This window comes from Mercenaria mercenaria, chromosome 17 (assembly GCF_021730395.1).
Source record: "Mercenaria mercenaria strain notata chromosome 17, MADL_Memer_1, whole genome shotgun sequence".
NCBI lineage: Eukaryota > Metazoa > Mollusca > Bivalvia > Venerida > Veneridae > Mercenaria > Mercenaria mercenaria.
The window spans coordinates 46395509-46409404 of NC_069377.1; the positions used below are offsets into that span (position 1 = coordinate 46395509).

The 13896-nt window shown below is 34.7% G+C and overlaps 1 protein-coding gene across 1 annotated transcript; it reads left to right on the forward strand.

Moving 5' to 3' along the window:
• Window positions 1-243: 243 nt before the first annotated feature.
• On the forward strand, window positions 244-13283 carry LOC123536857 (FMRFamide-activated amiloride-sensitive sodium channel-like). Its single transcript, XM_045320336.2, has 9 exons — window positions 244-331; window positions 1733-1896; window positions 3783-3875; window positions 4622-4739; window positions 5108-5183; window positions 6126-6183; window positions 7674-7774; window positions 10234-10315; window positions 10790-13283. Exons 1-9 carry the CDS (start codon window positions 286-288, stop codon window positions 10964-10966), a joined length of 915 nt encoding a protein of 304 aa, XP_045176271.2. The 5' UTR covers window positions 244-285; the 3' UTR covers window positions 10967-13283.
• The last annotated feature ends 613 nt before the right edge of the window (window positions 13284-13896 follow it).

Sequence of the window (13896 nt, forward strand, 5' to 3'; positions counted from 1 at the left end):
CATACACATGGAGAATTCTATGATATATTGATTTAAATTTTGTACAGCAGAAAGTGAGTTACCCACAAAATGTTTCGGAAGATTTTTTAAAAAGATGCAACCTTCTATCACTGAAAGAATGTAGAAACACTGAAAACTTTCACCCAACATGTGAAAAGAATATCATTAAGGTCTAAATTTCATAGAACTAAGAACATTATCAAAGGTATAATATCAACATTTTTGTTCTATATCAGTAAATATTTCGACGCCTTCACTACATCTGACTACGGTAACTGCTACACGATGGATCACAAAAAATATAAAGCATGGGGCAGTGGGACCGACTCTGGTATGTAGAAAATAACAATCCTAGGGCAATGGGACAGACAGTGGTATGTAGAAAAGATCAAGTCAGGGCAGTGGGACCGACAGTGGTATGTAGAAAACATTTAGCCTGGGACAGTGGGACTGACAATGAAATATAGAAAATATCAAGCCTGGGACAGTGGGACTGACAGTGGTATGTAGAAAATATCAAGTCTTGGATACTGGGACCGACAGTGGTATATGGAATATATCAAGTGTTGAAAAACGTAAGTTCGGGTGTGGGGGTTTATACTCCATTGATAAAATACACTTTAATTCCAATTTTCAATGTTAGTTTATTATGAGATTTTGTCTAGTGATGGAAATAAGTCATCAAAATTATAATTTCTCTCATTCCTCTGGTCTAAAGTCACTTATAATTATAACTGTAAATATTTCATTTCTTGTTTCTAAGATCTGTCATTTTCAAAGTCCGAGCCAAAAGTAAAGAATAATTCCCTCCCAAGTTCTGACCTAGGCTTATATACAAAAGCATGTACCCTCCCATATTTGGAGTGTATCACAGTGATGAAAGACAAAGATTACCCCTAATATTTATGAGGATAACCGTTAACTGATGGTACCATCCCAAATATGGAGCCACCTCTAACTCTAACAAACCAGACATGTTTACGATGGTACATGATGACAACATACCCTGATAAAATGATACAAAATGATACATACTCCAGTCCCAAGCAATTTATGGGGGTAACTGGTGAATGACATCTCTAGTAGCAGAGGCCAAAGTTTCACATCAGTAGAATCAATTAATAAATCAACTTTAATAAGACTAGCTGCTAAATTTACAACACAAGTCTGGGACAGTGGGACAGACAGTGGATGTAGCAAATATCAAGCCTAGGACACTGGGACCGACAGTGGTATGTAGAAAACATTAAGCCTGAGGCAGTGGGACCGACAGTGGTATGTAGAAAATATCTAGCTTGGGGCACAGTAGGACCGACAGTGGTATGTAGGAAATATCAAGCCTGGGACAGTGGGACCTACATTGATATGTAGGAAACATTATTCTTTATTTCTAATATAAACTTGTGTATTTTTCTTTGTTAAGGATACTTTGCTGCATCAGTTATACAGAAATGACTGGTGGGGGGGGGGGGTTGTTTGGAAATGTAACATTTAAAATTCTCTGACTGTATGATATCTATTGTTCTGTATAAAAAGTTGTAAGCACTATACAAATATTGATAATTATATTAAGTTATATCCTATAAAATGTAATGATTAACAGAATTACCTCCCTTAAAATATTACTTTAACATCTATGCAATCAGTAAAATGCCAAAGCATTTATTAACAGTGCTAGTTGGTACTCGTTTTAATTGCAATGAATAATTGAAAAGACTTTTTCCCTTTGCAGGAATAAAACTGACTTTATACCTAGAAGTGGATGAATACATTGAGAATTTCTCCTCGGGGTATGGTGTTCGGATTGTATTCCATGAACCAGGAACATTTCCTATGCCGGCCGATGAAGGCTTGACTTTAAGTCCGGGATATGAGACAAACATAGGATTGAGAGCGGTATATGTAAAACATTTTTTTTGTATGAGTTCAGGTGCGTGTCGTCTGCATTTATTGTGTCGTCTGCATTTATTGCGAAAGTCCTTGCCATTGTCCTCATGTATTTAGACATTAGAGGAAGTGCTTTAAAACTCTGTTTTAAAGACATAAACTATTTACAATGAGTTACTTATGTAGCGTTGCACAGAAATAGATCATAATGTAAAACTTTATAGGTATTCATCAGGAGTATTTCAACACAATCCCTACAAAAACGAATTTTTTTTTCTTTGCAAAACTTGCATTTGATATAACATAGCTATACTCTTACAAATTTCATAGAAGATAACCTTACCTTTTCGGCTAATTTTAGATTAATTCATAATTTATATGACAATATGATCTTTTAAGTAGTCAGTAAAATAGGCCGTTATTAGATTAGATTTACATATGTATCATAAATATACATTGTATCGTCTGTTTGAAACAGATACTAAAACATAGAGCAAAATATGTGTTGTAGATGTGCTGCACATTTCATAACTCCAGAAGAGACCAATCAAACTAAGTATCCTCTAATATATTTCTAGGTTCCGCGTTGTCTGATTAAGTGCCTCCCCCCCCCCCGCCCCACCCCGCACACACACCATCACCACCACAACACACTCCCGCGTACTTGGACACGATGTTGTTATATTTTCTAGTCTTTTGCTATCTAGTTCATTCATTAGTTAATACATAACAACATTCCACTCAAGCCCGGGACAGAGTGAAGGGCGTGAAGGGTGCTACATATTTCATTACTTCAGATGGACAAGATCAGTCCAACCTTGTCTGCTATTTTTTTAAGTTGGTTGCGTACAATTTAAGAAAGTTGTTTTCTATGGAATATGCTTCAGTGTTTAATTTAAAGTCATTACTGAAATTATCAAAGGGGGTCAAACAGAGCATTTTATAAGACTTTTGTTGTTCAATGGCAGAAGGTGAAATAAGTGCTTGGTTTTCTTGTGTTGCTTAAAAGTTGTGATCATCAGAACTGGATTTTTGTAGAAAAGACTTTATTGCGTTCTTGTAGAAATATGTTAATTCTCCTCTAAAGTGTGGCAAAGGGCTTTTGCAATAAATACAAAGGTGCACAACTGTATATCAAAATCAGCCTCATCTTTCTAAATGTCTGTTGTCAGTTCCCAAATTTCAAACAATTTATCAAGGAAAGTGATGGGAATAAGCATCACGAAAACAGACAGATAGATCCGGCTGGCCTCACACTCAGGGAAAATAATATGTGATGTTTTGTTTTTCTCTTCACGTCTTCGCTGGGAAAATTCGGAGCCGTGCAAGGGTGGGAAGAAGATGGACCTTGAAGGTATCACTTATTAAGAAGATTAAAACGTACATGCAATGAGTTCTTTTTAAGACTTCACATTTTATTGATTCCTCATACCACATTTATATAAAAACTAAACTTGGAATAAACAAACCAAACCAACATAATATTATTTATGCTCACAATTCAAAAATTAGACAATAAATAGACAGAGGCTATAAAATAACTCCTAGAATTCCTGCAGAAGAACAAGTAGCAGTGACTCATTTCTTAGGGCCTGATCCCCATTACTAAGATGGAATTCTGTTCCGCCTGAGTATGAAAAAAAAAAAAAGATTTTCATCCTTGTTTCATTGACCATTGAGGCTGTCAAAAATATTCAAATAAATATAAATATTTTTATTACATCCCAGAGTGGAAAGCAGATTGTTCGTGGTACTTGCAGCCAGCCACCGAGTACTCAGTGTCTCAAGTCACATATATCAAAAAGCTTTGAAGAAACCGTTTAACTAATGTCAAAGTTATTCAGACTTTTTATACATATTTCTGTAAATTACACACTTTACGTACATATTTCCAGATAAATGTTACAAGACTAAATGAACCCTACGGAAACTGTACGTCTGATGTGGACAAGTTCCGGAAGAAATATAACTTTACATACAGTAAAACGGTATAATTTTTACATTCAGTAAAACGGAATATTTCTCTATTAATAATTCGTCTATGTGAATATCTCCTTTAAAATATTTTACGAAATGTATGCTTTTAGTATGTGTATAAATTATTTTATATTAAATTTGATAAGAAATATCCCCCCTTTTTATATTTTAAAGTCTATATTCTTACAAATTCTCAATATGGACCTCCTTAGTCGATTGGGTGAGGTCGCTGACTTACCCGTATCCCCTCTCCCCTGTGGGTTAGAGCTTTGATCGATACTCGTGTACGGATACTATCCAGTTGCCTTGCGGAATGAAGGTGGTTCTACCCAGGAACTTGTCTGTGACTAGAGAGGCAATGAGATTCTACTTGTTCAAGAAAGAATGTAAAGCCAGTTGTGCTGATGTGACTAAAATTCACCAATTACAAACAAAATACCCAGTAAAGTAATTTTTGATTTATGAAATCGTACCATTTAGACAGCAAAGAACCGCATTTCCTGTGGCAATCAAACTACGAAGAATTCATCCTGCAAACTAATTATATTATAAAACTAAATAGTATAAGAATAATAATAAGTTTGTGTGTGGTGTGCACGTCTGCGTGCTGTGGGTTTCTTTTTGGGGAGGCTGCGTTTTTGGTACATGGCATTCCCTGTTTGATATTTGTCTTTGTTTTTTAATAAATACTCAGAGCCAGACAAAATAAAAGTGCATTTTGTAGGAAGATTTTTTATCTATTATTTTCGAAAAACAGGCTTGCTTAGCGTTTTGCCGTGTAGAAAATGTGATTAAGGAGTGTTCTTGTGTACCATATGATGCACCGGATATAGATTTCGGGAAGAAACGTCGCATTTGTGGCAGTAAACCCTGGGGTAAGTGTATAAAGAAAGCTACGCCCCTAAGTATACAGGAGCCCAGAAAGAACTTTAAGTTTGTGGCAAAAAGGTAGCTGTTTTAGAGAAACTTCCTGCATGCGGTAGAAATATGCGTAGTAAATAAGCATTGAGCCAATAATTATATGGCATAAATCCATAATATAAGAGATAACAGTTGTAGCCAAAACTAAAGTAAAGTTGTTCTCAAAAGAAACTTGACTGAACCAAGAGTATATTTATCTGCGAATAGCACTGAAGAAGCTACGCAACACACTTGTTTCTGTGTGTAGTTTTACAAAAAAAAAATAAAAATTATGTGAAGTAACAAAAGCATGGATATATAAAGTGAATCAATTTTGTTTCAGACGAGTTCTGCGTCGATTATGTAGACAACATGTTTGAAAAGGGAGCGCTTGGTTGTGATTGTATCAGCCCCTGTTCGTAAGTTATGCAATGGTTTCTTCGGATTTTTTATATTTCCTTTTGCTACTTTTAGAGCACATACACACGTTTTCTTTCAAAAATATCTGTTGTAAATACTAGAGTATGGTGAAGGTTGTTTATATTAACTGAACAACTTAAGACCAAATTTTTGTACAATACTCTCTAAAAAGATCAAATGCATTATTCGCTCAGTACTCGCTGAGTTTCAACTCTTGTGGATTTAGAGTAAACGCGAAAACATTGAATAGTTCACATCAAAGTTTTCATGAAACATATATAATTTGCATTTCCAGTTTCTCTTCCACAACATCGCGAAAATAAATAAGAAAGGACAGATCACAGGAAGTTTGCGGAATAAAATTCGCGCTTTAGTCTTATGCAGTATTATTTGATAATAAAGTATTATGTTTGATAAATAAGGTATAAGTACGTGTACTCAAGTTTTAATTGATACAACATTACCTTTATTAAGCTAAAATGACAAAAGAGTATACAAGATACATTTGAATTAACATTACATCTTTGACATATGTGACATGGGGTATGAAAAGAAATTTAAGTAGAATTGATATATAACATTGAAAAAAGAGACTAAAAATAGACCGAAGAAGGGCTGAATGTTTAATATGTTCTATCTACTGGCCTATTCACATACGATATACATTTGTATGTATTAAACATATTTAAGCATGGGCATTTTTTAAACACCTAAAGTAAACATGGATCTCAAATTTCAATACAAGGGTAACACGCGATAATCATAATTATTTTTACCAAATATGTACGCGATTCTAAAAGACTGTTGCACTGAGCAAGTAAAAAAATACTTGCTTTGCAATAATTGATGCTCAGAGAAAATATCGCAGTCCATTGGGATGCGTTTTTAATTTGCTGAGTGTATATTCCATGTATTTCATAAATGTATGTCTTCATTTACAGAGAATTCGTTTACAGCAAAACAATGTCAGGGCGTGTTTGGCCGCACAAGGACTATTTGGTAAGCTTGAAATAACCGCACATTTTATGCTACTTTTTTTAAAAGAAATTTACAGTATAAAAATACTACCATAGCAGTGAAATGATCTTTCAGTCAAATGTTAAATATGTTTTGCATATTTTTCGCCCTATTATGAAATAGAATCGTTTTCTTTTTCCTCTCAATGTATTTTTAGTAGATGTGTTTATTCAACATTATAACATTAACGCTAGTAAGACGGTGTGAATTTGATCTCATTTCCCGTTTTCCCGTCTCATTATTCTAACATATAGGCACATTTCAATGATTTTGTACATACTCAAAGCTTGCAGAAGGCTTGTATTCTTTGGACATTGCTGTGTGGCAATTGGTCTGCTGATGCGTCAAGTGTGTAGTGCTGTGTGTTGTGTGCTTGTCACCTTTCGCTTTCAGCCTCCATCGCTGGCTAGCCTTTTGCTGAAAAAGGAGCCGAGTGCATAAGTCTTCCCTGCCAGTACATAGCCTCTCTGCAGACAAGCCCTTTTGCAGTGCCTCCGAGTTGGCGCCACACGGCAACTGAGCACCTTGCGGCCTCAGGCAGAACTGCAGGGGACACGGAGGAGGTCTGCCCCCAGACATGTGGCATGCCAGGCCCACCGGTGTGTGGACACGCCCTGATGCCTATGAACAGACCCCCAGCTATGGGACAAATAGCTCCTGTGTTACCAGGATAGGGTTTTAACTCGGAACTAAGGGTGAGGTAACCCCAAAAGAAACCTAGAGAGTTGAAGACAGAGGTGCTGGGCCATTGGCACTCTCTTAACGAACCACAGCACCATGCAATATCGCTTTGGACCTTGCTGGTCATACTGACTCTTATATCCTATTATATATATATATATATATATATATATATATAATAAAATCATTACGACAATAAATTAATTTTTTTCTACAAGAACAGCATGAAAATCGTATACAAAATTCAAAGATGAAGAACACAACATTTTCATCCACTATCATCTTAAACATTCCTTTCTTGAATACATACTGTGTTTGATAATCAGTTGTGAGAAATACAGAAATCTGTGATACACTTTGTCTATGATATTTATTTCATATAATAATATTTATTATAGGTCGTTTCACTATAGGGCAATTATCAAAAAAGTCATTGGATGTTATGACACTAAAGGTCCCAATTTCACTCGCCATTAAATGAAATAAGCATGAATGCATTTTCATTCTGCTATGAAATTTATTTGAGTTTAGGCATAACGTCTTTGCAAAAATACCTTTGTCGAAATTGACGTTAAAAGATATTATTGTACTAACTGTAATGTGATATCTAGATAAAAGGCTATTTCTAAATTGTATACTGATCTAAACATTTTTTTCAATCATTTTCTTTTATTTAAAAGCTAATAACTATTTTTATCAAAACATGTGTTGTGTCTAAATTCATAAGCGGAGTTGCATTTGCAGTATTTTGCGTATGCACAAACTTATCGATGTACATATTTTCTTTTCAGGAAAAAGTGCTAATGAAAGACATTTGTGCCAAGAATCTTACATCATTAAAAAACGCATGTGCACAAATTAAGAATGAGACTACAGACTTCAATTATGAAAGGTTTGATATTACAAAAATGTTATATTTCCTCTTAATGACTAATAATGTTTTTCTTAACTCTGACTGAAATGTTGAGCCATTTACCCATAAAATCTTTCTTGAGACAAGCTGCACCAAATTACAAAAAAAAAACAAAAAAAAAAAAAAAAAAACGTATTACTTACTTTAATTTATAGCTACAAGCTCTACCTGAAATAAAGTTACAACGTTTGAGATCTACTGAAGTATCGGTTTCAATTAATGATATATATTTGTGACAACATAGCTCTGTAATATTTAGTGATTTTCAATTTTGCAAATTGGTGTATGCCGTTACAACATTGATAAAGCTCCTTTACTTTGCAAATAAAATAAAATTAAACAAACTTATTCAATAAGTTTTATGATGTTGTTAAAAACGTTCGTACAATGAGCATCTATGTTGTGTAGAAAACACCCTTTCAGTAAACATAGATGTAAACGAGTGAATTTATATCCCACGACGAATACGAGGAAACTATTTTCGAAAGATATAACAATTAAACGATAATAACTCAGATATCCTGATGCATCACCGCCCTATATTATTTGCATTGCGTTTCATAAAGATCCATCAAAAGGTTACTTTGTTAAATGAAAATTAATGAATTTAACAACAATTAAATGGCAATATAACTCTGGTCACTGAAGGTGCGCCTGTCCTATTGTGATCTACATTGAGTAATGTTTCATGAAGATCCATAGATAGGTTACTTAGATAGGTAAAAATCTTATTAGCTCACATGAGCAATGCTCAGGTGAGTTTTTGTGATCGCTCAATGTCCGGCGTCCGGCGTCTGTCTGTCGTCTGTCTGTCAACATTTAGCTTGTGTATGCGATAGAGACTGTATTTTTCAACTTATCTTCATGAAATTTTGTTAGAATGATTACCTTCGAAAATGGGTCTTGAGTCAAAAACTAGGTCAATAGGTCAAATCAAAGAAAAACCTTGTATATGCGACAGAGACTGTATTTTTCAATTGATCTTCATGAAATTTTGTCAGAATAATTGCCTTGATGAAATCTAGGTCGAGTTTGAATATGAATTATCTGAAATTAAAAACTAGGTCACTAGGTCAAATCAAATAAAAACATTGTATATGCAATACAGGCTGTCTTTTTCAATTGATCTTCATGAATTTTGGTCAGAATGATTGCCTTGATTAAATCTAGATTGAGTTTGAATATTGGTTATCTGAGGTCCAAAACTAGGTCACTAGGTCAAATTATAGAAAAATCTAGTGTATGCGATAGAGACTGTATTTTTCAATTGACTTTCATGAAATTTGGTCAGAATGATTGCCTTGAGGAAATCTAGGTCAAGTTCGAATATGGGTTATCTGGGATCAAAAACTAGGTCACTAGGTCAAATCAAAGAAAAACCTTGTGTATGCGATGGAGACAGTATTTTCAATTGGTCCTCGTGAAATTTGGTCAGAATGATTGCCTTGATGAAATCTTGATCGAGTTTGAATATGGGTCATCTGGGGTCAAAAAGTAGGTCACTAGGTCAAATCAAAGAAAATCCTTTTGTATGCGATAGAGACCGTATTTTTCAATTGATCTTCATGAAATTTTGTCAGAATGATTGCCTTGATAAAATCTAGGTCCAGTTTGAATATGGGTCATCTGGAGTCAAAGACTAGGTCATTAGGTCATATCCAAGGAAATACTTGCTTAAACTCAAGAGACCACATTTTTGGTCCAATCTTAATGAAAATTGGCCAGAATATTTGTTTCCATGAAATCACTAGGTCAAACATGCTTACACTGTGCCATCTTGGCCCTCTTGTTTCTACTAAACTTAGGGAAAAAACTCTAGTTTTACTGGGTCAAGAGGGATAATACTAAATAAAAGAAAAGGTCATGCGCTAAAAATAATTTGTGGGGTTTAGTGATTCTAGTTAAAAATTACTTTTTCAATTATAACTTTTTTCCAACAATTCAAAGGAGAAAACTCTGCGTTTACTGGATCATGGGGTGATAATACTATACAAGAGCAAAACTTGTATGCTAATTCATAATTATGCGAGGTTTGTTGATTCAAGCTAAGACTCTTTTTGAACTATAAGCATTTTCATTTTTTTCTACCAAATCAAGGAGAAAAACTCCTTGATATTTAATTATATAATGTTCAGCAATTCTGGCTAAAATGCTTTTAGAATTATAAGCATTTTTAATCTTGGACGGACGAACAACGCCGAAGCATTACCCCTCCGCTTTCGGTGGGGAATAAAAAGTAGAAAACGGCTTATTCCAAAAACATGTTGTATACATTTTATCATTTCATACTTGTTGCCGTCTGATTGCAAAACATATTGCGATGTACTTCTAAGTGCATTCCCGACAACCCGTCCCCTTAACAGTTCTGGAATTAGGTTATATCAAAATTTACTCCGGGAAAGAAAACAACTTTTTAATTGCGCACGGTCTATTTTCAGGTACAAGAACAATTTTGTAAGGGTATTGATTTACTTTGAGGACCTCAACTATGAGAAGATAACTGAGGAACCATTTTACACAGTAAGATGCTCTTCTTCTTAATTTTGTAAAATTGCTGGTTTTTATTCTATTTGTAAAATGAATATGTGGATAACAGTAAACTGTGCATAAAAATAAAATAAAGTTCATGCATATAATTTTAAGAATCTACTTTGTTTTTCACCAGTCAGTGTTATTTGTAAAGAACATTTAAGTAATTGTTGGTATAGATCCAAAATGAACCGACTCGACGATGTGATTTTTATAGGAATTAAGTGTGTTTGAAATCAAAATTAAGGACCATATTTTTTGCTGTTCTATCTAGAGGTTGGTAGAGGGAATTTCCTTATTTTGTTATTAACAGAAATTACAAAGGCATAATTTGAGCGGCATATTAACCCTGTATAGATAGCGCATGAATGACAGAATATGAATGACATCCCTAGCTCAAATCATGGATTCTGCATGAACTCCGAATTCTTAAATTAATTTATATTGCAAACTGTTTTTTCCCAGCCTGTGCGATTCGTGTCGGATATAGGAGGAGCGGCTGGACTGTTCATGGGAATTTCATTGCTTAGTTTCTTTGAAGTTCTGCAACTTATCCTAGAAATAGTGCTGCATCTGTTTGACCGAAAGACGGCTGGTCCAAATAACGACGAGCTTCTCGAGAAAAAAGATGCACCTACGTAGGAAAAAGTGTTGTCATCGGATCTTTTTTATGCTTTTTGTTAAAATAATATGTCTGGACCGAAATGGTTATCTCATTTCTCAGAATAGAGAAAATGAAAACAAATCTGGATAGCAGAATCGATTTCAGGAGGTCTTTTCGGTTTCCGATATGGCGTAGAGTCAGTATAATATATGTACTGTATAAATGTGATTATTATTTTACACATTGTCTTGTAGGTAACAATATGATGTATTGTAATGTAGTTGTTTACCAAATCTCAAGGTATTTGCTTTGTTAAAACGATGTTGTCTAGTGCTAACATGTGCATTCAATCAATCAATGACTAAAATATAACACTTTCTCTTCTTTATTTGAATAAAATTATTTTTTAAAAAATGTTAGTACAATGGTTTTTGCCAATTTTGGTGACGATTCCACAGGCCTTTGCGCTTTCTTTCTTACAAGAACGGTCATCCGTGGAATACAAATATAGCTTTAATCATATTGTATCCATTCATAGCATATATATCAAGGGTGTAATGTATTAAATGAAAATTGATCTTGATATTTTGCTTTCGTTTTAATCAAGATCTTTTTATTCGTTATTTATAAAACAATCTAGTATAGATACTTTTAGATAGCTTTCATCCGTGGAAAACTTAAAATAATTTTCCAACTGCATTGCTGAATCTCGTTGATATGTCAGATTGTAACATACATGGATTGTTAGAGATGTTGCAATTGTTATATTGTATGAATCATTTGCTTTTTGTGTTATAATCAAATGTTCACTAATGCTATGTATATATGATGTTTATGTACCACATGGGTATATGATCTTCTGGTTTAATAAAAAACAAACTTGAAAGTCGTCACTCATGAGCAGTGTAATAATGCTTAAGCGACGCTGTTCAAATACTTTTTAATCATGTTGAAACGCTGTAAAAGGATCACTTGGAAGCAATGAATGCAATTAGTAAGAATAATAGCACACTCGGTTTGACTGAGTCTGTTCATGAGAGGTAATGAAATGCCCCATAGCACCGGCTTAAGCGGAACTCTATTATACATCCATTGAATGGACTCCATGATCCCAAAGGACCAGAAAATATAACTTTTACAGCCGACACACGGCGCTTCAGGATTGCTGTAGTGAAAACCTGCACATCTTTGGAGTGGTCTTTAAAGTCTTATAACAAATAAAGCGAAATTTGTCACAATGCATATGACTACAAAAGTGTTTATGATAATATATAATATTAGTATGTATACATTCGACATCCAGTGTCAATATCAAAGTAATTTCTAAAATTGTCACTTATTCATCAATATCTTCCAGTGTAAAATACTGTATGCGGTGTATATCTAAGTAATTTAAAAATAATAAATGTTGTAAAGTGTTTGTCTTGTTCATTTTCCATGCAGGGATAAAAAACTTCAGTTTCTAAGGACTGGTATGACAGTTCACGTATTATGTTAACTTACAAAATATGAACGGAGCATAGTTTACCTCGAATAATGGAGTCATAAAGAAACTGTAAGGAAAATATGAGCCATGCCATGAGAAAACCAACATAGTGCGTTTGCGACCAGCATGGATCCAGACCAGCCTGCGCATCCGCGCTGTGTGGTCAGGATCCATGCTGTTCGCTAACGGTTTCTCTAATTGCAATGGGCTTTGATAGCGAACAGCATGGATCCTGACCAGACTGCGCACTATGTTGTTTTTCTCATGGCGCGGCTTATATAATTTTCTAATTTTATGGCAGATATATTCGTTTTGACCTTTACGTCAGTAGTTCCGCTTACGTGAAGGAATGAAAATAGAATATTTTTCATATTTTCACGACACCTCTGAAACTAATAATCCTTAATACCCCAGTCACACATACGGTGTGGATAGCTACGTCTAGCTACGAAAAGAAACGTAGTAATACGTATCGATCCGTACCTGAGCCGTACCTCAAAGTAGTCATTCGTATTAATCCGTACCAGAACGTGGTCAAAACGTATTCAAAACTTATTCCAAACTTGCAAGTTTCTCCAACTTTTGAACATGCACAAAAGTTTGAGCGAACCGTAGCCATTTGAGCGTGACTTTAGTCCATCTTGGCTGAAACTTATTCATCCGTAGTTAAACGTACGTTAACGTAGTTATCCGTGCTGTTACATACCTCGCCGTAGCTGAACGTAGTTATCTGAGGCTGCTCGTACTTAAGCATAGTTCAACGTAGTTTACCGCAGATCCGTCCGTGCGCTGGGCAAGATGCAATGCGCAGTAAAACGTAATTCAACGTAGTACCTCGTACCTATCCGTACCTATTCGCGTCCTGTATTGTTTTGTTTGTTTCCTCTTTCTCACCATTTTTCCCGTACTAAGACGTACTGTTCCGTAGTTATACTCCCACAGACTAATCCTATCCGCACCGTACCTCAACGCACGGACATATCCGTATGTGTGACTGTAGCTTAAGATAGTTTGACTAGTTTGACATGTTTATTTCATTTCTTCCAGAAGGTCCCATGACCCATGAAAGACCCATGAGGAATAACAAAATATATATACAAATATGGTGATACGGTAAATATGATACAACAGAAAAGCATCATAACATGTAATTATATAATAAAATCACTACTTTTAGTTCTTATGAGCGTCTACTACAAAAATAGCGTCAACATATATATATATACTTCGTATTTAGTATAACTACAAAGGTATAACTGGCAAAAACTATCTATGTTTCCAGCTGATGTAAGGAACATCAACGGTTAACATTATCATATGCAAGTAATATCTTTATTTACTCACTCTTTGTCGTGAGTAAATCAATCATTCACTAATTCCATGTTCCTAACTACAAAAAAAGAACAAACAAGAAATATAGGATGCAGGTCTTAGCATTTGACAGCATTTCAATCGAGCTAAACAAAGAAGGTAATCGCAGTG